Source organism: Oreochromis niloticus, linkage group LG1 (assembly GCF_001858045.2).
Source record: "Oreochromis niloticus isolate F11D_XX linkage group LG1, O_niloticus_UMD_NMBU, whole genome shotgun sequence".
Classification (NCBI taxonomy): Eukaryota; Metazoa; Chordata; class Actinopteri; order Cichliformes; family Cichlidae; genus Oreochromis; species Oreochromis niloticus.
The window spans coordinates 37,938,419-37,962,207 of record NC_031965.2 but is presented as its reverse complement, the minus strand read 5'-3'; the positions used below and the strand labels follow the sequence as shown (position 1 = coordinate 37,962,207).

The 23,789-nt window shown below is 44.1% G+C and overlaps 2 protein-coding genes across 10 annotated transcripts in view; one reads left to right on the top strand and one right to left on the bottom strand.

Annotated features, from left to right (window-relative positions):
* The window catches only part of kifc3 (kinesin family member C3), a 43,526-nt gene extending 38,492 nt beyond the window's left edge, over positions 1 to 5,034 (top strand). For 7 of the 9 annotated variants that reach the window (XM_025908387.1, XM_025908361.1, XM_025908364.1 and 4 more), the window contains 2 exons: positions 372 to 532; positions 2,601 to 5,034. In XM_025908387.1, the coding sequence (XP_025764172.1) occupies positions 372 to 532; positions 2,601 to 2,609 (170 nt within the window). In that variant the 3' untranslated portion in view covers positions 2,610 to 5,034. The remainder of the gene's footprint in view (positions 1 to 371; positions 533 to 2,600) is intronic. The other 2 variants (XM_025908368.1, XM_025908379.1) reach the window with 2 other exon arrangements.
* Positions 5,035 to 5,420: 386 nt separating this feature from the next.
* katnb1 (katanin p80 (WD repeat containing) subunit B 1) lies at positions 5,421 to 22,928 on the bottom strand. Its single transcript, XM_003437744.5, is given in 21 exon segments — positions 5,421 to 6,094; positions 6,870 to 6,986; positions 7,451 to 7,525; positions 10,051 to 10,127; positions 10,305 to 10,454; positions 10,546 to 10,609; positions 10,612 to 10,775; positions 11,292 to 11,356; positions 11,576 to 11,626; positions 12,098 to 12,246; positions 12,610 to 12,803; positions 12,888 to 13,038; positions 13,115 to 13,186; positions 14,397 to 14,512; positions 15,252 to 15,335; positions 16,049 to 16,090; positions 16,177 to 16,277; positions 16,851 to 16,968; positions 17,231 to 17,361; positions 17,454 to 17,542; positions 22,780 to 22,928. Coding segments are annotated over 21 exon segments (2,286 nt in total). The 5' UTR covers positions 22,914 to 22,928; the 3' UTR covers positions 5,421 to 5,952.
* Positions 22,929 to 23,789: the final 861 nt, after the last annotated feature.

Sequence of the window (23,789 nt, the reverse complement as noted above, 5' to 3'; positions counted from 1 at the left end):
TATTTGTCTTACACTGAGCCTTGGTGCAGCTCTCATCCCCTTGGCCTGAAGAAGGCTGTTTAGCCCCTCCCTTTTTGAGCCAACTTTCTACTGATTGGATCCATATTTTTTTTTTATTTATTTATTTTTTTTTTAACTGATGGTTTGAAAAGCAAGTGGGTGGGGCTTCTGTCTGAGATGACCATATGAGGATATCTTCTTTATGACATCACACAGTGCCAAGAGTAGAAAAAATGTTTTGTTGTAACACTGAGCAACCTTCATGCCATTTTTCTGCAGTGCATTGTGGGAAATGTAGGGCGCTGGTGCCTGAGCGTGGGAACAGCGGCAGCGTAAATAATAATAATGATGATGACTCCTGAACATCGCAGGTCTGAGCTGTAAGAGTGGAGGAGGAATTTTCCAGGAACGCCCGCTGTCAGTCTGTCCTCCTCCTCCTTCTTCTTCTGTGTCCTCATTCTGTGGTCTGATTGGTTGGTTTGCAGACAGACAGGTAGACAGAGCCAGCCCATTGGTGGGGGACGGTGGGCAGGTAGGTGGGGGTGTATTCTGATTGATTGGTGGACAGCTTGGCATGGAAGCTCTCAGCATGGCATGGTACCCCCTCCCCGTCTCCTCCACCATCCATCTAATGCTCCTCACCTCTAACCACAGAGCTTCTCTGTGTGTGTGTGTGTGTGTGTGTGTGTGTTCGGCTGCTGGAGTCTTGTATTATCAATCATCGGCTTCTTTGGAGTTCAAGCCACCAGAAATTTACACGTTTGAGGTTTCATCTCATCCCAGGACAGAGAGGTGCAGGACGAGTTGGATAAATTAAAGATGAGAAATGATTCTTATATTAACATCTGGGAATAATAAAGAAGATAAACGATGAAGGCACTGAGTGCAAAAGCAGCTTAAACCTGCATCCTTTCTGATGACCTGCAGGGGGCGACTGCTCAGTTTGAAAAAGAAGTGCAGTTATTTTAAAATGTATGATTTATGTCCCAGTTAATACTTTCCTGGTGAGTTTATGGCCTCAGTTGCTCCTTTCAGGTCTTATCAGCTGTTTACTTTTTAAAATAAAGTTGTCTTTAGTGTCCAGAAGGATGGATGATAAAGCCCATGTGATGATCTCCAGTTTCAGTCAGGTCTGGTTACAAAAAGCCATTATGGAGACGTAAAAGCACTCAGAGGCTTCGGAAACAGCTGGAAGGTTATTTTTATAAACCATTTAGTCCTTAATGGAGCGAGGCCAGCAGTGTGATCCAGTCTCTAATCCTGCTCCTCTCTGTGCTGCTCTCAGATGAAACTGATAAAAACACCTGCAGCTTTTTTTATTTACTCATATTTCTGAATCTGCAGCAGCTAAAACCAAACGAGCCGCCTCTCTGTCTCTGTTACGGTGTCGTGACTTCCGACTGTTGGTGGGTGTTTGAGTGCGCTGGTGTCCGGATAAATCCCGTCCCTCCCCCCTCGCTGCTCTGTGGCCTGGCTGAGCGTCCTCGCTGATGAGCAGAGGATTGTGGGATTGCTTACTTACTTCCATGTCTGCACTGATAAATTTGAAAACACTGTTTGTGTCAGTTTGATAGGAACACTTCTGGTTGTTGCTCGTTCACACTGCAGTCAGGCTCACAGTCTGAGGTTTCAGCCTCTGTAGATCATCTAGACTGGCTCCTGCTGGTTTTTCTGGGACCACTTTTGACAGAAATGCTCGGTGAGAGGTCGTATTGATTACCAGAAGCTAATTGAACAAATGTTTATGAAGACTTGGCCTCAGAGTTGATTTTCAGGTAACGATAGCAAAGGTGCTGCTGTTTCCTGTATTAGCAGCGACCCGATGACTGTGGGGTAAAATCCTCCATGTTTCTGTGTTTTTGGTTAGAACGGGAACTGTTATCATGACGTTCTTGAACCATGGCTGTAAAAAGCATGAAATTGGCCAGATTTACCTCTTTAACTTTAATTGTATGTTTTATGTAGAAGTTGGAGGAAGCCAAATCTGGGAAGTGGTGTGGGTGCTGAGCAAACATCACGTCTGACGGTGTTCAAATGCGTCAGGACGTCACAGCCTTTAGTGACAGCTTCAGGACGCACAACGCATCTTTAAAAAACACACCTGAATGCTTCTTAGCTGTTGCACTCTTTGACTTGAAGACCTGTCCTGCATAGATGGAGACTCTGCTCCGAGCACCAGTTATAATTCTCATCTAGAAAGTTTCCAGACTAAATTCAGGGGTAAAAACTGGGAGCTCACAAGGAAGCGGTTTAAAAAATGTCAGCAGTGCACAAGAAAAGAAATATTTAAACCCAGTGCAGTTTGTTTTCTTCTGAGCAGAGGTTAGTAAGGGCAGCACAGGTGTCAGTTTGATTTGTGGTCCATGCAGAGGCGTTAGTGGACAGTCTGTAGGAGCTGTCGGGATGCTTTGTAAACTGCTGGCTCAGAGGTCAGACGAAATCGCTTCATATCAAAGTTTAAGAACTTTGTGTAAAAGATCAGCTCTAGAAAGGAGCGAAATGAAGAGAAATAACATGTTTTCACATTTATTGTCAGTAGTGTGGACATGGTGAGTTAAAGGGTCACATGACTGCTGGCTGACGCTCTTGTTTCTCTGCAGGACGACTGAAGCTGACAGCCTGACGGACGCCACGATGTCGCTGCAGGACGGGCGGCGGGGTGTCAGCCAGCACCCCGAGGCCTCTGCCGCCTCCCTGCTGCTCTTCCTGGATTTATTTCCTCCTCAGCCAACGACAGGAGCGGCAAAAACGAGCAAAGACCGATGGGAACTTTATAGGACAGGACGGTCTTAAATCTGAACAGACTCTCATGAGACGATGGCCAAACGTCTGGACTGCAGTGACGTCTGATATGAGCTGACGGGACTCGCGCTCCTCCGTCGGGACTCAACTAAAATCCTTATTAACCCTGAAATCAGTATCTGCTCTCCGATCAGTATTTCTCATTGTTTCTTTGTTGCACTTTAAACTTTTAATTATTTTCTAACCCAAAAGTGGTTGATGATGCATAAATGCATAATGTGTTTGTATATTTATGTTTGACATGCTTTAATTGTTTTTCTTTTGGAGAATGCGGGCACGTGAATTTTTCCGTTTTTGTGATCCAAATTTAATTTTTTTTTTTTTTTTAATATTATTTTGTCTCCATCTGTTTTTAATCTTTTTTCTCTGCACCGTGTTCGATGGAGGATTTTGAGGCTGAAACCTTAAAGTGTACATTTTTTTTCATAAAGTTGGGATAAATTTAAGTTTTTTTTCACGCGTGTTGTGTTCCCATCTGTAGTTTCTGAAGGCTTTCCTCCTTTATCCAATCAGGGTACTCCACTGATCCTAAGCTGTCCAATAGGACGTGAGCAATACGAGGAAATCTGTAGGTTGATTCTCAGTCTTCTGCTCCTGTGGACGTTCCGTTTATTTCAAACTTCCTTCAGCTAGAAGAACAAAAAGACTCGAATCGTATCTAAACTCCTTTCTTCTCTGTGCGCTTCTGCTGTCATCTCTTCACCTGTTTGGAGAAAACAAAAACCTCCAGGAAACCACTGGTGACCTTTGACCTGAGATAGGACACGTGTAGCTGTTGACTTGGTGCTGTTGCTGAGGCGAAGTGGACTGTTAGCTGTAGCTGTAGTAAACAGGAATGCTTAGAAACGCGATGAGCTGCTGTGTGTTGTTGACCTGATGATCAAACTCTCTGCTTGCTGTTTTGTTTTGGGGTTTTTTGTATTTACTTTTTAATAAACGCTCCAGAACAAACGCACACGTTGGCGTCGTGTGGACACAAATATTTGACACGCCATCACTGTAGATTTGAAAACGACACGATCAAGATGTGAGTGGATTTAATCTAAAGGGCGTTGATAAAATGACTGAATTAACCACTTTTTTTTTTCCTAGCGCCACTTTCACAGAGTCAAAAGTAACTGGACAAACTGAGCTGAGTGAGTGGATTGCACCTCATTTCCTGTCTTTGTCTCCAATGTTCCCACACAGCTTAAAGGCAACACTGACTTGAGAGAAGAACCAATCACATTTAAGGATCGCATCAGTCAGGATGGCTTTAGACAAAAGGTGAATGATCGTTTCTACCTGCAGTAATTGGCTCCAACTTGATGTCACCTGTTGGTGACACCTGCACAGTTCCTCAGGCCGGCTGAATAGGAGAAGGTGGGCTGCAAAGCGGCTTGCAGGTACAGAGATTTGTTTAGGATGTGTAGATTTGCCAGGGCTGTCAGAGTTTGGCTAATGAACTTTGAGGTGCTTCAGGACGTTTCGGCTCTCACCCAAAAGACTTTTTCACTCCTAACAGCTAACTGGGAGTCCCACATGTTTGAGCTCTACTGGGGTTGTCCCCTTGGAGGTGGTCCTGAGAGTTGTCATGTGACTCATTAGAGACACTTGGACTAAGGTGCGAGTCTGGTTTGAGGGATCTGGTGGCTGATAGCTGGCGCTTGGAAATGATTTCAGGTGGACATGAGACCCAGGTGTTTAATCTCTAGTGTCAGCTGCTTTATTTATAGAGACACCATCGTCCAGCTTTTAGATCTGAAAAAGTTTTTTAGACGTGAGACAGGAAAACCCTGAGTGATCGGGAACCTACAGACTCGTTTTAATAATTCAATTCAGTTTTATTTATATAGCACCAAATCACAACAATGGTCCTCTCATTGGAAGAGAGCCAGAGATAACTGAACTCAACCATGCGAACCTTCCCTCCTTTGCTTCAGCTGACTCTGGGTCTATCACCAACCCTCAGCTTGTGTTCAGGAAGTGAAAAGCATGCTCAGCTGATTTAGGGTCAGCTGATCGACTCGACTGTCGAATATTCTGGGTCTTGGGTTACTTTCACAGAACGTTTTGGGTTGTCCAGTCAATGATCGTGTAAATCTGGCTGTTTCTGTCCCAGTAATAAACACCAGTGACACCGCCCACACGTCACACTGCCTCTGTGTTTTCAAACCTGTGCCATGCTGTAATGTTTCAGTCACATATTTACTATTTTAAATAAATTGTAGTCGAATACAATAAGCAAAAGAACAAAAACTGTCCAAACACTCATTACTTGACTTCACACTCTGGAAAAGATCTTCAAATGTGAAGAAAAAAATGAGTCATAAAATGGTCTTATGTTTTAGAAATGCACATAATGCTCGATCATGTCTTTCCACAAGCTTCCTGTGCAAATGTCTAATTCTTTACAGACTTAAATCTGTGAGCAGATCACCTGACGCGACTTTCACACGCTTGGCTCTAAACTGATGTAGAAATGCACGTTGCATTTGAGGTCTGCAGAAAATGTGAGACATCAGAGCTTCTGGTGCATTCATGAGTCACTCTGAAGAGTACAGTAATGTGAAGAGTAGTTTAAACGAGCCGTTTCCTGCTGGCTGATCCTCTGAAGTGATATTCACACAAAAGCAAAGTCGACTTATTCTAACTTTATTTTGTCTTTATTTAAATAAACAGAGCTGTACATGAACACAGTGGAGAGAGCGAACAGTAGAAAAGTGAAAACGTGTGCACAGAGTCCGAGCTGGAGTTTGGTTTTGGCCCTCAGGCGTTTTTAAAAGCGTCGCTGGTTTACGGGATTGAACATGGCAGATTCAAACGTTCGAGCTTCAGAGCGGTTAGTCTCTGTCGGCTGATCTTTACTCCGCCTTTCATGAATCGCTCGCGTGGTGCGAACCTGTGAGCACTCTTTAAACATCCAAACCTCTGAAGGCACATTCCCGCCAGCGCCTCCGATACGAGAACGAGACTCCTCCCTGATTCGAGTCCCGACCCGCTCATACAGTAGCGGCGGTTTAATTTCTCGTCTTCCTCTGAGTGTCACTTAACGTCTTCAGCATTAAAACATTTCTTCTTCTGTGACGGAGGCCTCAGGAGAGAGTCGTGACAAAAGAAGGACACACAAAGTGCGGGGTCTTGCGAGTCAGCTGATCCATGGCGCCGCCCTCAGGGCGAGTCGTCGAGCGGCGCCATGAGCAGCTGCAGCTCTTTGAAGGTGCTGCCATGACGACCGACCTGCGTCGCCTTGTTCTTCACGATGTTGCTCAGGTTCTTCAGCTGCTTGCAGCACACTCGGCACTTCTGGTGTCTGGAAGCACAAAAACATCAGAGGCTCAAATGCAGAGGACAAAGACGTCGGCGAGTCTGTCGAATTAAAACAGTTTACTTTCAGTGATCGAATGAACCACCATCGATGATGATGTGTTACTATGAATTATGGGACATCTTTGCTCCAGTGTCTGGTCTGATTTACATGCATTATCTCTGTACAAACCGACTGTCGCTGGTTACAGTTAAATTCATTTTTTATGAAGGTTCCTGTCGTCTGAATACTAAATCAAAGGTGGTTTAATGTTTCCTTTTTGTACCTCCTTTGGAGGAGGAGACACTGAAGCATCCTTCATTCACAACAAATGCAGTGAGGCACACAGAATGAGTGCTGCCCCACCTCTGAAGCTCATCTCAGGAATAACGTCATTTAACCTCAGCAGCCTGTGTGCTGTGGGCGAGGGTCTGCGTCCTCGCCCACAGCACACAGGTGACACCTGCTGGACAAACAAACCTACTACAGTCACTAAAATACAGCTGTGACTCCTACAGATGCACAGACTGCAAAGATTAGACGTGGAAGGGAAAAGCAGCCGGCTGAGGAGCGATTACTGCAGGAATCAAGTTTCTGGGTTCGAACAGGTGTGTCAGACATCTCCTTTAAAAACCTCCCACACAGAACAAGAGGTGGAGTCAGCCGAGGTTTGGGGCGTTTCCTCCTCAGAGTAATCTGAGTAATCAGCAGATTGATTGATTGATTGATTGATTGTGCTGGTAAATCAGTCAAGCAGATGTTGGACAGATGTGAGACTCACCGCTCCTCTCGTGTGATGTCGACCCCGACGGATGGCGTGGCCTTCAGAGTGTCCGAGATCAGCGTCCAGAAGTGCTTCATGACGAGTTTCAGAGACGTGCAGCCGGTCTGTATGTAGCTGAGGAAACGCACAGAGAAGGAAGCTGATTGAATGATCGAATTACACAACATACCGACACACTGACTGAAGCATCGGGGCAGGTTCAGGACGGGAGGAAGCGGAGATCTGCTCCACCTCCTGACAGTCAAAGTACTCCGGGTGACCTCAGGTTGGCAAACTGGAAGTGATCTTTGTTTTTACTTAACGTCCGAATCAGAGTTTTAAATTCACTTTGAGAAGACGAAATCATCTCTGATGCAACCCAAGCTGCCATCTTAAAATGCCTCCCGGCAGTTCATCTGAGGCATCATCAGAACTCAGTTCTCTCATTGTAACGGTGAAACCACATGTACGAAGTCACCCGTCACACTTGGATGAAAATGCCCGCAAAGATGCTGATGTTGTTTTAAAATGAACCCTCTGCTGCTGAACGCTCGCACGCCGTCTCTGGACAACAGAAACTTTACATCGGCGCCGCTCACCTCTCGTACTTGCTCTGCAGCAGTTTGTCGAGCTGAGGAAGAACGGTCATGCACACGTCCAGCTTCCACAGAGATCTGGAACAGCAGCACAACATCTGGTTTTATACGTTCGTAAAGGTCAGCAACCCCCAAACAACTGCAGGTCCAAATCTTCAAAATGAAACTTAGAAGACAGATCCAAATAAAATGCATAATAAAACCTTCATCCGATAAGTTTTCAGTTATTAGAAACAGAACAGACTGAAAAAAAGGTCAAACTAGATTTTAATGAGCGAACGATGACTAGAACGTCACCATTCTTCAGCTTCTTTCACGGTTTTTAGATTTGTTGGGATAAACCAGAGGTTCCCAAAGTGTGGGGCCCGCCCCCATTGCAGGGGGGGCGCGGTATGAAAAGGAAAAAAAAAAAAAAAAAAAAAAGAGCGCTTGGACACTGTGGACAGGTTTTTGACGGGGCTCCCACATAAACGCAAAGCAGGAGACGAAGCATCGCCAAATATGTTTCCAAACCAACTTCCTTCCAAGCCAAAGACTAGAAAATATGGTGAAGCATATCTTCCCTTTGGCTTCACCTGCACAAGTGCCGAGGTAGGTCTCCCCTGCAAAATTACTTTCCCTGCGTCGGGAGCAGCGCTGGGCTCTCCAAATCACGGACAAACAGGATCCCACATTCTTGATTTTTAGTTCACAAACACTTCTTGTAATAACTAACTACTCCTGAGATCCTGCCGTACTTTGTTCCCCCGGTTCAAATCACGGACAAACAGTATCCCACAGCTGTTTTTGTGTTTAAACCCATTTTGCACAGAGAGGCATTTTTTGAAAAATGTACTGACAGCAATGTTGAAAATTATTACACAGGAAAAAAAACAACTACACGTAAAATAATCACACCGTGACGCCTCTGCCTTTCTAAATGCAGGGACAGTAACTGCGTGTGTGTATGTAAGCGTGTAAAACCTGAAGATGGTCAGATTAACAGTAACAGTATTTTGTCTCTATCTGCCATTCTGCAGTTCATCTCATGTAAACAATAACGTGGCGCACAGCGTGACGTGAAAAGAGGCACATACCTTTGACGTTGCGTGACGAACTCTGTAATCCTCGTCCACACGTAAACGCAAAAAAGGAGTTTTAAATAATCTCCGTTTTCGGTGAATCGCAACGCCGTTTACGTGTTGACGAAAAGCCCAAACGCATAGAAACAGCTGCGTTTTCAAAAATACCCGTGTAGGTGTGGACGCAGCGTAAAAGAGTTAGTAGTATATTTTATTACTACCTGTAATTTATTGCCGTTTACTTGTATTTGCTTAATTGTTTACTAAATGTTTGAGGTGTGAAATAAACCGCAATGGAGCAAAATATGGGTGTGTGTGTTTGGAGGATGTGTTTGTGCGGGGGGGGGGGGGGGCGTGAACATTTTTCTTGTAAAAAAAAAAGGGGGGCCTGGCAAAAAAAGTTTGGGAACCACTGGGATAAACTAAGAAAGAAAGGTTTCGTCTTTGTTCCAGAATAAGCGGATCTCTCTTGTGTCTTTAATTAAACAAGCGGCACATAACTCTACAGTAATTAGTCATTTAACTTGACTGGATAGATGTGTGAAATTCTCATCCCTGAGGAGCGGCCAAGTCAAGGTGTGGCTAAGGGTTCTCACAAAGATGTAAAAACAGGTTTGTGTATGTGTGTGTGTGTGTGTGCACACACACACACACACACACATATATATCTATATATACCTGTTTAGACATCTTTGTGGGGACTGAAAATTGGCATGTTACTATCCAGTCTTTAAGTGATGACATATGAACCCTGCTTCCGGGTCCAAACTACTGTGTTTATTAAGGCTGTTGTGTTTTCCTGACTGAAGTTTGGTCCGTTTACAGCATCCTGCCATGTGATTGCATTTGTCCCTAACCATCGGGAACCCTCACGTTAACTGTTATCAGGTGGAAAAAAGTTAGCGTTCATCCTCCAGCTTCACTGCGTTTATGCTATGCTAATATAGCTATGCCGCTAGCGATCATGTAGCACATCATTATATACCAGCTAGCCAAACTTCAGTAACCCTACAAACGTCACTGCTCTTTAGTTTTCTGCCTTCATTTATGTTGGAAGTTATAGCAGAGCTTTAATTTGTTTCAGAAATCTCTCAGTCAGAACATGCTATATCATGTTTAGGTGGAAACTAGCGAGCTAACTTCCTGCTAACTTCGTTAAATTTAATAAATTCAGATGAAATATTACAGATGAAAGGATTTAGACAGTTTTAAACTCTCAGTGATGCTGCAGTGTTCGTTTGACTTTGGGACCCGTAGCAGAGTTTGGGCCCAGGCACGGCTGATGACGTCAGACTTAAAGACTGGATACTTCTGGGGACCAACACTCACTTGTGAGGACAATGTGCCTGTCCTCACGAGTTTAAAAGTATTTTTGAGGCTCAAAATGTGGTTTTAGTTTCAGGGTTATGGTTAGGTTTAGGCATTCATTTTTCATTGTTTGAGTAAGGTGCTAGGTAAAGCATGATGTCAAAGAGATGTCCTCACTAAGATATGAAAACGAGTGTGTGTGTGTATGTGTGAGAGTGCGTGTGTGAGACTCACGGCTGGGGGTTGATGATGTTCAGGATGTCCACGACTATGGACGGATCACTCATGGAGATGGCGGTGTCAAGAGCGATCTGCACACAAACAAAAAGCAGTTTGGAAATAATTTTATTGACACAAACGAACTGAAAACAAAACAATAAAAGAACGTCCTGCATGAATGAGCTGCGCAGCTGTATCCGGGCGGAAGACCGCCAAAAGGTCATGACCTTCACACACACACGCTGCTGGTACCGGTGTGTCAGTCTCACCTTGATGCCGTCTCGGGTCCACACCCCTCGGACCGTCTGCAGGTTCTTCAGTCGGCTGCTCAGCATCACGCACATAGTCTCGTGACCCTTCTTCATCTGGGTCAGGGCCTCCTCGTCACTCAGGGCTCCAGATCTGTGGTTGGGTGAAGACTGACCGACCACACACATTCAGCTTTATTTGCATCATTAAAGCTCAGCAAAGCTGTTGCGAGAATCTAAAAACACTGACGCGTGCACTCACGGGCAGGAAGTCGGCCACGTTCAGCCCGATGGGCTCGTTCCTGGCGCTCGAGATGATTTTAAGCTGCGGTTTGGATTTGGCCGTGGTGACGGGGGCTGGGTGGGAGCGTGGGTGGAGGCGGGGTGACTGGAGGATGCCGTGCCCGCAGCTGGAGGAGACGGACGCTTCACAGCGGAAATGACCGTAGGCTCCACCCTCACCACGGGAGTGGAGGCGGCCAGCGGAGGACCCTTTAAAACAACAGAGGAGTCACAGCCTTTATTCTCTGATCTCAGCTGTTTTTATGGGCATTTGATTTTTGGAAAAACTGTTAATAATGACAGAAATAATAAATTATTACAAAATTATTTCTCTCACATCGTTTTAGTTGTTTAGTGCAGAGCGACTTAAAATCTCTAGAATTAGTTTAGAAGAGAGGTAACAGAAACAGAGCCAACGTTACTGAAGCTTCCTCTCCTCACCTGCCGGCACAGACGGCGTCTTTCTCACAGCTACTCAGTCTAAAGTCACTGTTTTTAAAGGTTTTACATGGTTTTGAATTAAACTGGTTTTCTGAAGACAAAGAAAAATCTTTAACTAAAAAAAAGAGAAAACATCCTGCTGTGCAGTAAGAGCAGTTGGAGGACTACTTTGATGTAAACAGCAGGTATTTGAGTTCTGATAGGTTTGTTCCATTTATAGTCCTCTGTCCTAATGCGTCCATGTTTCCACACAGACACACGGCTGCAGCTGCTGCGTTCACTGACCTGCTGTTTATCAGGAAAAGGAGACTTCATGTCCTTCAGCTGCCGGCTGATCGCCAAAATGGACTCTGAGGAGAAGAAGAGATCATCAGGAAACGACACAGTAACCAAAAAAACAGGAGCTGAAACAACACCTCTGTCATGTGTTTTTCACTTGACTAGTGCTCACTGTTGAACACATGACTTATTGTTCGTGTTTCATCTATAAACTGAAATGTCAGAGAGTTGGAGCGCAGGCACGTCGTCTCCTGATGTCTCACAGAAACATGAAGCTGTGCTGGACTCACCGTCCTCTGGAGGAGCGGGAAAAGGCTCCGACATCTTAGGAGGAGTGCGAGCTGGAAGAGAGGAGAACAAGGAGCTCAGTCTGTAAAATAAAATGTGACCGACATGAAAACAAAAGGCATTAAAAGAAATGACGAGAGGTGCTTCGTGTCTTTGTCCTCGTTAGTATGAATATTTGAAAAAGGCACAAAGAACCAATCAGATCCTCCCATCCTGTGGAGGACCTGTGCTGTTTGGCTCTTACAGCGAGTAATGTTCACTCCTCTGACTTTTCAAATATGGCCTGATTCTCAAAATCAGCCAGAGCAGAACTGATGGCGACTGATGGCGATGCTGCAGGTGGATCAACAGGTGAGGAAATGGAAGCTTTCAGGGAAACTAAACACAGAGTTTGTTGGTGCAGTGTTGATTAAAGATGAACTCAGGGTCCTTTTTAATAGCAATAATTTACAGATCTTGTTATATGTGCGTATAACTGTATTCTTTATTCAACATCTGAGCTGCGATGCTCCGGGTCCACCTACAGATGGCGTTCTTTGGCTGGAAGATAGCCTTGTAGTCCTCAGCGTTGTGGATCTCAGCAGACGACAGCTTCTCATCCGCCTCGTCCTCGCTAGGGCTCCGCCTCTCGCCTTCGGGGCTCCGCCTGTCAGACTCTGAACGGTGCTTCAACCTGATGACATCACAAACATTTGTTTGTTTTTTCTTAGAAGAAAAACTGCACATTTTTTACTTTATTTACTTTTAATAAAGAATCTGGAAGTGAAACTTTCCGCTGAAGTCAAATACGATTTTAACCTTTGCAGGTTTTGTTGTGTAAGCTCACAAAGACTCTTTGCTTTGACTGTACTCAGGGCAGTCGTGCTCACAGTCGCCGTCCAGAGGCCGAGCGTAAGCACAAATAAAAACAAAATAAAAACAAAATAGATATACTAATACAGTCAGTCAGTCCCTCTCTCTCCCTCTCTCTCTCTCTCTCTCTCTCTCCCTCTCTCCCTCTCCCTCTCTCTCTCTCATGTCTCTCAGCGTGTTGTACCTCTGCGATCTGCAGGTGGTCGTGGGTCTCTCGTAGTTCTTTCGCAGTGCCGCTCCTTTGGGGTCCTTCTTCGGCTCTGTGAGCGGCTGGTTGTCCTGGATGATCCCCTGGATCACGGCGCCACCGCTCTTCTTTACCCTCTTCAGATCAACCACGTAGGACGACACGTTCGACAGCTGGTGAGACACGCCGATCTGACATGTGGAAAAGGAGGAAGATTAAGATTACCTAAAACTTCTGCACAGTACTGTTACTGAGTGGTGGGTGGAGCTACACACCAGCTGCTGGTTGCAGATGGCGACGTCAGAAACCTTCCCCCAGCCCACCGACACCGCGTCGAAGCAGCGGTCCGGCTCCCAGCCGAAGACCCGCAGCGAGTCCGTGGCGCCGCTGTACAGGCAGGAGCCATCTGGGCTGAAACATATACACCTGAAACCACAGGGACAGGGGTCAGAGGTTGGAAGTCACATTCCAGTAACACCCTGCTACAACGGGAAAAACTCACCTGACTGGAGTCGTGTCGCCCTCCAACGAGCCAATCATCGTAAACTTCTCCAAATCCCACAGTTTGATGGTCCTGCAAACACACGCAGGGTTCATACAGCTGCAGTTCATTAGAGACACCTGTAGGTGTTTTATACTGTCAGGTGAAGACGCTACAACACGGCTAAGAAACAGGAAGAGACATCCAACAGATCCAAGATCAGCCGTGACAAGTCAGTAAATGAGGGGAAAGAGAAAAGAGGAACGAAGGGAGGCGGGGCAAAACACAAACAACAGAGGGGAAAAGTGCCCCTCTCAGTGCATCGTGGGAAGTCCCCAGGAACCTGAGGGATGGTTATGGTCACCTAACCGAGCTCTAACTACAAGCTTTATAGAAAAAGACAAAGAAAACAATATATTTAAAACCATTAAATATAAAGATGCTTTCTTCAATTCATTATGAAAATATGTGTTTGAGTCACTTCTTATTCTCATAAATGAGAGTAAGATTTATTTTATTTTGATTTATTTTAATAAACTGTTTGAGATAAAAATGACGCTGCTCCCTGTTCTGTCCCTAAAACAGGCCCAAAACCTACAAAATGTCTCATTTCTTTGAAGTGACATATTCAAAGCGTTAACCGTGGATCCATCACAATCACATGACAATCAGAAAATCAGGCCACAAACAAAGATCCCGATGTTTGGAGTTTTGCTTGCTGGTGTAACTTATAAACTGTGTCTCTAACACCAGGTCGGTGTCCTTAAATTAAACATAATAATCAATTTAAGCGATTAATGTTGGAATACTTATTTATACTTCATATGCAAAAATAAAGAAATGATTAAATACTGATTGGACTTGGTTGAGTTTTCTTGCTGGTCGTGTTGGAGAAAAGATAAGTTAATATTTCCATTTTATTATATTTATATTATATTTCCTATTTACTTTTAGTTATAAATGTATGATTTAGTGGCACATGTAGAGGAACTGTAGAGGACACAGGACATGTATGTGAAAAAAAGTAAAAGAATTTAAGAATTTAAAAGAAATGTTAAATTTAAAAAAAAAATACGACAAACAATCAAACTCAGCACCAAAATAAAATATTGGCGGCACAGAGAGCGGACATCCTCGCTCAGCCTCTGAGCTTCATGACACGAGGGGATTGTGTCATTTTGCTGATGCACAAACAGAAAAACCTGACAAGCCACAAACTGTCACAAACACTGATTTCACTCATGAGTTGCTCCTTCAGCTCCAAGCTGCTGCGTCTGTAAGCGCTCAGCCTGCGGCGGCGTACCTGTCGGAGCTTCCGGAGGCCAGCAGGTACTCGTTGGGGTGAAACTGGATGATGTTGACGGGGGCGGTGTGAGATTTGAATTCCGTGATGGTTTTCCCCTGAGCCAGGTCCCACAGCTGATGGAGACAAGAGGACAGAGCTAAGGACATCGAACAGGAAGAGAGCAGAGCTCACCTCCTTCAGCCAATCAGAATCAGCCATTTTATTACAGGATGCTGCCAGTTTGATGCTCTCACAGCATTTACAGAATAAACACATCATGTTCACACTTTTAAATTTCCAAGATGCTCTCAATCACCCGAACATCAGACCGCTGCAAATGAAATGAAATTTCATTCTAACCATCGATGAAATGTTAGCCTAACGAGTCGTCACACGTACGGCTTATTACTTTATTTTTAAAAAATTCCATCGCTCGTTTTATTTTATGGGAAGATTTTTTTCTTCTTTTTTCCTGGCCTGTCTCATTATTAGACATTTAACTAATGAAAGTCTGATCTCTGAGCAGCGCCTCAGGTGTTTGTGGTGATGAGTTAGGACACAGAGTGACACACGTGACTACAGGACCAGCTGCAACATTTTAAGGTCATCCAACCTTTCTGCACAATTTACATAACAACATCCTGCTGCTGATGTTCTGCTTCACAGTTTATATTCACAGCATGTTGTAACTCCTGCAGGTTATAGTTACTCTGAAGGTTTCTCAGCATCTACTGTTAAAGAGTCAGAGTTCCCACAACATGCAAGTACCAGGAAAAACAATCCTAAACAATCCTTAAAATATATTTTATTACGTTAAAGGTGAAACGCAGAACAAAAAAAAAAAAGAAGCCTGTAGGTCAGATCAGGTCGTACCTTGACGGTGCAGTCGTCACTCGCTGAAGCTAACCACTTCCCATCAGGACTGAAGGCCAAACTCCTCACGGCTTGAGTGTGACCCTGTAACACGAACACCAGCAGAGGTCAGATTTTTGCTATCAAGACTCATGTGAAACTTTTATTTTGAAGGAAAGTAGAAGCCCTGAGCCTGGCTCTGGAGTTTTTCCTTCCCACTGTCGCCAAAGTGCTTGCTCATAGGGGGTCATATGATTGTTGGTATGTATTATTGTAGGGTCTTTAACTTACAATATAAAGCGCATTGAGGTGACTGATGTTGTGATTTGGCGCTGTATAAATAAGATTGAATTGAAGTCTCTCAGTTCTTTTAAATGCAATAAGCCGTCTACTGTAAGACACTCCATAAAAGCTCCGACTGACACAGTTTAATCCGAATCATTCTGGGCGTCCTCGGCTTTGGCTCACAGTGACCAAGTTTCTGTGTGTGCGTTTGTTTTGTATTTGATGGTACAACTGTGAAAATCAAACATCAGAATGTAGAGCGGGGCTTAAAAGTCTGGAAAACATCAAAAATCTGTCATTAACCTGAAAATAATCAGCTTTTCACACGGTGCTGTTTCCAGGTCAGATGAGGTTAACTCGTTTGCATAAAAGATCAGATTCCACTGAAGCAAACGTCCAGATGACACTTTATTAGGTCACCACAGGTGTGTTTACCCAAATCCACCTGCAGCCACTGTCCACCTGTTAGAAATGTGCACCTGGATTCGAGCAGGATATCAGAAGCCGGCCTGTTATCCTGAGCACAAACTTACCTTATACCTGAACACGTATCCTTTCCTCCGCACGTCCCACAGCTGACAGCAGCAACAGAAAAGAAGAGACATTTCATTAAAGTGGATTATGACTTCAAAGATGTTCTCACACAGGAAAACACGCCTACCTTAATGTTTGTGTCCATGGAGCTGGAGGCCAGGAAGTCTCCAAAGGGATGGAAGCCCAGGCTGGTGATGTTGGCTTTGTGTCCCATCAGAGTCCTTAAAACTGAGCACAGGAAGCAGCAGGGTCACCTCTTTGCATCTCTTTCTAACTGTGCCATGTTTTCTAAAAGAACCGGCTTCAGGTGCATTAAAACGCCTCTGCATGTCGGGACGGACGATTATTCTGACTGCGGGGTACAACATCCTCTGTTAGAGCCTGAGACCGAACACTAAAGCTGTATCAATTTATACAAAATAAGAGTAGATGGAAAAATACTAATAATAACAACATATACTCAATCAGACAGGTGTACTCATGTGGTATGACGGATGTCCTGTCTCTGTCCTTCAGGCAGCAGAGCTCAAACTTTACACTCAGAAATTTATAAAAAACTCACCACACTCATAAAAAAAGCAAAGTCGTTGATTTTAACACATTTCAGCTCTTTGTGTGTCATATTTCTAATCGACTGGTTCGACCCTTCTCTTACTTCACTTCTCTCTTAGTCAGTGTGAACCTTGCATGCTGTCCACTGCTGATCTAAAGCACCTGTGCAGATAAATTATGCCACACACAGACAGTTTAGAGGCGGTGATGCTTTGACTAAAGCCTCGTAACCACAGAACAGAGTCTCACTCTTGGCAGCCTCCAGGTCCCAGACTCGTATTGAACCAGACTGCGACCCGGCGACGACCTGCTCCTCCGACACGTTGAAATGGATACACTCCACTGGGTTCTTGTGACCAGTCAGACTCTGAGAGGAAACACAGTCAAAACAGACATCATCACCTAAAAACTGCACCTCCTTTCTCACACACAGGACTCAAAACACAGACTGTATATTAAAGAAGGATGTTAGTGAAGCTGCTGAGGGACAACACGCCACCTGTCAATCACAAAATAAGCCCACCTTCATCTCCTGCTTTATTGTCCCCCTGAACACTAATGGAAACAATAATTTCCTAAATGAGCTTCATCTTTTATTCAATAAGGATTTTGCATTGAGGAGGTCTCACCATGATGCAGTTGGCCTTGCTGACGGCCCAGATGTTGACCCTGCAGTCCTCTCCTCCTGTGGCCAGCAGGCGGCCTGAGCTTTTCCCCAGAGCCAGACAGGAAATGGAGCTGAAGTGAGCCTCGAACTCCTCTGTACGGCAACAAAGGAGGGACAAATTCAGGTCAGGCTGGGCTGCTGGACAGGAAGGGTGTGATGACTGTCTGAGTAACTTTAATACTCACGAAGGCGCCATGCGATCTTGGTGGTGCTGGAGGCAGCCATACTGGTCATACTGGGAGATTGGCTGCTGTGTTTGATGACTGGACCCCGGCTGAGGTTAATTCATGAGACGGACATCAGCTCCTCATTTAGTGTTTGCACTGAGCGTCAAACACCCGCAGGAACACAACACAGTGATAAATAAGTCATAGAAGAGATAAGATATATAAAACCGTCTCAGCCTCGGCTCTCTGCCGCTGAGCTCTCACTCTGATGGACTCATTTCTACTCCCAGTGTAGATACCAACGTCTTCAGCTCGGCCTCCAAACCACACATTACACAGGTCTCACTACCACCCTGTAAACCTTCCCTTTTACGCTGGCTGCCATTCTTCTGTCACAAATCACCCTGAAACTAGTGTCCACCCACTCCACCAAGCCTGCACTCTTCATCATGTCTCTTGTGCACTGTCCTTTGTTTTGGATGGTTGATCCCAAGTATTTAAACTGGAAAACCTGGATGACCTTTAATTTCCTAGAAATATGGTATCTAACCAGATTCTTACTCTGGATGGCATTACCTTGGCCTCCAGTAATGCTGTGAGGAACCTTGGAGTCATTTTTGACCAGGACATGTCCTTCAACGCACATTTTAAACAAATATGTAAGACTGCTTTCTTCCATTTGTGCAACATCTCTAAAATTAGAAATATCCTGTCTCAGAGTGACGCTGAAAACTAGTTCATGCATTTATTACTTCCAGGCTGGACTACTGTAATTCTTTATTATCAGGATGTCCTAAAAACTCCCTGAAAAGCCTTCAGCTGATCCAAAATGCTGCAGCAAGAGTACTGACAGGGTAGTGGATTCCCATGATGCACTGAGTGTTTTCTTTTCCTCCCCTCACTCCCAACCGGACACAGCAGATAGCTGCCCCTCCCCGAGCGTGGTTCTTCCCGAGGTTTCTTCCTGTGACAATAAGTTTTTCCTCACCACTGTCACCAAGTGCTTGTTCATTTTACCTTTATTTATACAAAAAGTCCTGAGACTCAATGCCTCATTTACAACAGAGACTCGTTCCAAACAGGCACAATAAAATAACAACAATAAAATTTAAACAATAAAATATTGAATATTTTACCAAGTGTCTACACAGTCAAACTATAAAAACAAGATTCCCAGTGATGATTTCACAAACCCATTTATGCGTCTACGAGCAAAATCAACAGAGCCTGAAATCCTTCTGTCATGTAATCCACGAGGACGGGACAGAAAAGGAGAATACCTTCTCTCCGAGGTCTGAACAGTGAATGTAAAGAAGTCCTGAGACCACAGACTATGACTAAACTATTTGTCAGATTACATGTAATCTGACAAATAGGAGACGAGTAAACCAGAAATGAATTTACAGACAAAATGCTATCAATGAACGATCCTGCGTGAGGCAAATGAGGACTAATCAACCAGTGAATATAAAGTACAGTGGTGTGCTAAAGGTTTACAGCCGGTGATAAATCTTAATGCCGTGATAAACAAAGTCCAACGATCCATTTCTAAGAAAAACAAAACTCCAGCTTCAGCCTGGCTTCAACAGGTACTCGATGTCTGTAAGAGTCTGAACCCTCTGAGAAGAACACAACCGTGTTTTTTTTAATACATTTCAAAGACAGCCTTAGCGGAAACAGCTGTGACTGTGTACGACCAAAAGCTAACTGCAAATGTTCGAAAACCATGTAGATACCAGGGTACCAGATTATTACCATAAATAATCATCTGCGTAAAAATGGGCAGTTGCATTTAGATTTTGTCCCACATCACTGACATAAATAGTAAATAATGCAGGTCGCAAGACAGAACCCTGTTGCACTCCACCAGTCACATTTTAAAAAGCGGAAGAGAGACCATTAAACTGCACACACTGCTTATGGTGAGAAAGGTACTTAGCTTGGTCTGAAAGGCCCATTTCCAATAACCTCTGACATAAAACCCCATGGTCAACAGTGCCGGAAGCTTTCGATAGATCAATAAAAAGAGGGGCGCAGTATTTCTTTGCTTCCAGGGCCTCGTAGATATCATTGAGAACTTTAAGTTCCTGAGCTACAGCCAGGTGGCAGAGCAGGTCAGCCACTAACCAGAAGGTCGGTGGTTCGATCCCAGGCTGCTCCAGTCTGCATGCCAAATATCCTTGGGCAAAATACTAACCCCATGTTGCTCTCCTATGCATTCATCAGAGTGTGAATGTGTATGAATGTTGGATAGAGCACTTAAGAGCTTAGAAGAAGTGTTTGTGTGATTGGGTGAATGAATTAGTTGTATAAAGCACTTTGAGTGCTCAGACAGAGTAGAAAAGCGCATATAAGAACCAGTCCATTTACCAAACCTTTAAGTTACAGTACTGGAGAGATAAAATATTGTTTTCATTCTGATAGCTCTAAGGTTGATTATTCCTTAGCCATTAAAGAATCTCAGCTAAAATACAGAGCTTGCAGATTGGTTTATATTATTACCATCCAAGAATCATCACCTTTCAGGAGGGCAGTACAAAGGCACACTTCCACATCTCTGGTGTTCAGTTGTATGGAAAGATTAAAAATATAAGACGCTGGCTCATCTACGATGTTTGCAAGCAGACACAAGAAGAACAGAGACAGATTGTCTGCACCGGTGACTTTTTAATGTTAATGCTCTTCAAAGCTGTCAGAGAGAGAATTTATAGTCCGCCAAAACGTCCCAGGGTCTCTGAGACTGTCAGTGGTTAAGATCAGAAAGTAATCACATTTGGATTTCCTAATGGAGGCAGTGAAGCTATTACGCAGCTGCCAAACCTTAACCATTGGCATCAGAGTCAGACTTTCTCGAAGCTGCCCAGGGCTGCTTCCTGTCCCGCCCCCTTTCACTCTGACCTGGCAAAAAGCAGCATGTTTGTCCACAAGGTAGATAAAACTCTCAGAGTAATATTTACAAGCTAAGTTAACACCGTCCATCAATGTAATACGGACCCAATTAAAATTCATTAAGTCGTGAAGAAAGGCTTGCTCACGTAAAAGCTATAAATTCCTGTTTGTGATGATGCTCAGAGCATGAAACTGTTCCTCGCAGCACCAACCACGCAGCAATCAGTCAAGTCGCTGGTAAAACTGCTGTGGAGAAATTATGTGGCACATTAATCAAAGATGGCTTATCTGGGGAATAAGGTGTGTGGGGCTTTAATAATTTGTGTTAGATTTAAAAACAGTGTGCCTTAAAATAATCAGACACAGGAGAAAACCGATCCCAATTAAAATCAACTACCAGAATGATTTCATTATAATGGCTGAGCCAAAGAGGAAGTCAGGGTAGAAGTCAACAACAGTTAAAGACCTAGCTTTATAAAAAACTGCCACACTTCTGCCTTTTCTGAGACTGCCTGAGCAATAAATTTTAAATCCATAAATTCCCACATCTCACGTCTCAGAAACAATTATTAATTCGGCACTACCTCTGGTCCTTGCATGTTAACCTTTCCACTCGTCTCTCTCTCATTGTGTGAATGAGAGAGAGACGAGTGGCACGTTATCCTCTTCGGTTCAGCTATTTTCCTCCTACTGACTTTCATTCCTCTTGTCTTCAGAGCATTCCCTCCACCTGCTCCCACTGCAGCTCACAGTGTCATCTGCAAACATCACGATCCACAGAGACTCCTGCCTGGCCTCGTCTATCAGCCTGTCCCCATCACCACAGCAAACAAGAAGGAACCCATCTGTCATTCCTGCCACACACCTCACCACTGTCTCTCTCCGTCCTCATACACATCCTGCACCGCCCTCACATCCTTCTCTGCTACTCCCGACTTCCTCATGCAGTACCACAGTTCATCTCGTGGCACTCTATCATCTTCTTTCTCTAGATCCATAAAGCCACTGTGCAGATACATCATCAACAACCTCAAAGCAAACCGCACAATTTTTACCTTCTTCTTATACAGTTTTATTTCCTCACAACATCCATCTTTATCAAACAATAACAGCTGATGTCCAGCTGTCAGGACTCAGTGTTGTCCACTGTCTTTGTTGTCTTCCTGGGAAACTACAGCTGGTGTTGGAGTCGGTTAATCAGCCATTTTTCACAGATCTAATCAGAGATTTTGCTTCCAAAGGCGCGTTATAAGCTAATGCATCATTTTCTAGTTTTTGTTCTCAAAACTCAAAAGTGCTGGCTAAGTGCACAGACACTTTAATTTCCTTTTAAGTCAGTACTGAACTGTGCGGCATTTTAGCAGTAAAACTGAAGCTGTTTGTATGATGTGCCAGACATGTGTCTCCATTAAACTGGTTACACTGGTATCTCTGGCTGAAAGTATTTTATGACCGTTTAACTAAACTGTCTTCATCTCCATCTCTGAACGATTTTAAGTTCAATCAGAACCGGACAGATGTATGAAACTGAAATCTCACACACAGAGAGCTAGTTTGTTTGTAGAGGATCAGATGCAGATATCAGCTAATAACAGTGATCAGCTGATAGATCTGTGCATGCTAACAAAATGACAGCTTTAGGTCAAACGTAACAGAAATGCTCAGTTTTACCTCAATAAACTATTTTCTTTCAGTCTAATAACAAAAAACTCCTTCAAGTTTTTTCTTTTTAATAACATGCACTTTAATAACATAACTCTTCACCCGCAAACACAAGATTTTACAAATGAACAAACAAACAGAATAAATCTTGTTTGGTGTTATCAGGTGATATCGGTTGGTGTCTGATATTCATTTCCTGCTATAACAAAAGTCTCCCAAATATGGGATAAATACGATATTTGTCATCTTCATCCAAACGTGTATTCCTGTCTGTATCTCTGTAAGCTTTGCTCAGACAATATCTATTTTCTAACACAAAAATAATATTTAAAATCTGTAAGAACCTTCATCTGTTACTGTCTGCAGACTGAAACGAACATTTCTGTTCTGCTTTAAGAAAACTGGCGCATTTTTCTCAGATCATAACATATATGAAAACACTGGTAAACAAACTGAGCAGTGCTGTTGTGGTCAGGAGGTCTGATGAGCTCAAATGTTTGCTCTGCTCTCCTGGAGCTTTAGCTAACTTCAGGTAATCTCATTAAGGTTCTTCATTAAGCTCATTAATCCACAGACGAGCTCATGCTCAGACTAAAACACCAGAGGAGGTCTGTCTGCTCCCCACTTTAACCCGTTAACTCTGACTCTGTGGCAGGTGCTGACCTAAACACCTGCCGTACCGAGCTCCAGGCTAACGTTAGCCGAACACTGAGGCAGGGCATCGGCGTCAGGAGCAGCGGCTCCCCGCCGGAACTTTGACCGAGCACACGCAGTCTGGCGTTGGGCAGCTTACCTCCGTCTGTCGGTCACCGGCGGACGGCTTAAAGTTGATCCAGTAAGACGGCGACAGCAACTTGTTGACGGTCCGTTTACTGCTCGGCTGCAGCTTAGCAACTGAATCACACACCTCACTTCCGCTGACGTCATTACCCTTTCTTCTTCTTCTTCTTTGTGTTTAACGGCGGTTGGCAACCATTGACAGTCAATGTTGGCAACCAACGTAAAGGAGCATTACCGCCTCCTACTGTTCCGGAGTATGGGTCAGACAGTGAGCTTACAATCTGTATTCAAAAACAAACAAACAAACAAACAAACAAACAAACAAACCCTTACACACTCTTCCATAAACACCTATAACCTTCAGAAGCCCCACCAGTTCCCTCACCTGTGCCCTACTACCCTCCAACACACTCTTCAGATTAAGTTCCCCGATTCCCCGCTCCTTCAATCTATTCTGCAGAACTTTCCTCTCCACATCATAACCCTTACACCGCAGTATTACATGCTCTACCGTCTCCTCCTCCTCCTGGCACACTCCACAAAGCTCCGTCTCATGTTCTCCTATCACCTGTAGTGTTTTATTTAATGCACAATGTCCCAGTCTAAGCCTGGTAATGACCACCTCTTCTCTCCTATTACCCCTATACAACCTACACCCTGCCACCTCCTTCTTAAAATGATACAAGTGCCTGCCCTTACTCCCAGAATCCCACCGCTTCTGCCACTCCTGAACAACCTGCCTCCAAACAATACCTTTCGCTTCAGATCTGCTGCTTTTAATTTCCATCTCAGTCCTATTTTTAGTCAATGCTCCTTTTGCCAACCTATCCACCTTTTCATTTCCACTGATTCCTACATGAGCTGGCACCCAAAGAAAGTGAATATTGCCACCACAACACCTTATTCTGCTTATAGTCTCCAGAATAGTATACAGCATGCCCTGCCTTGTCTTCGAACAAAATGATTGTAAACTTGAAAGAACAGCTGCCGAGTCAGAACATACTACCACCTGCCTGATTTGTG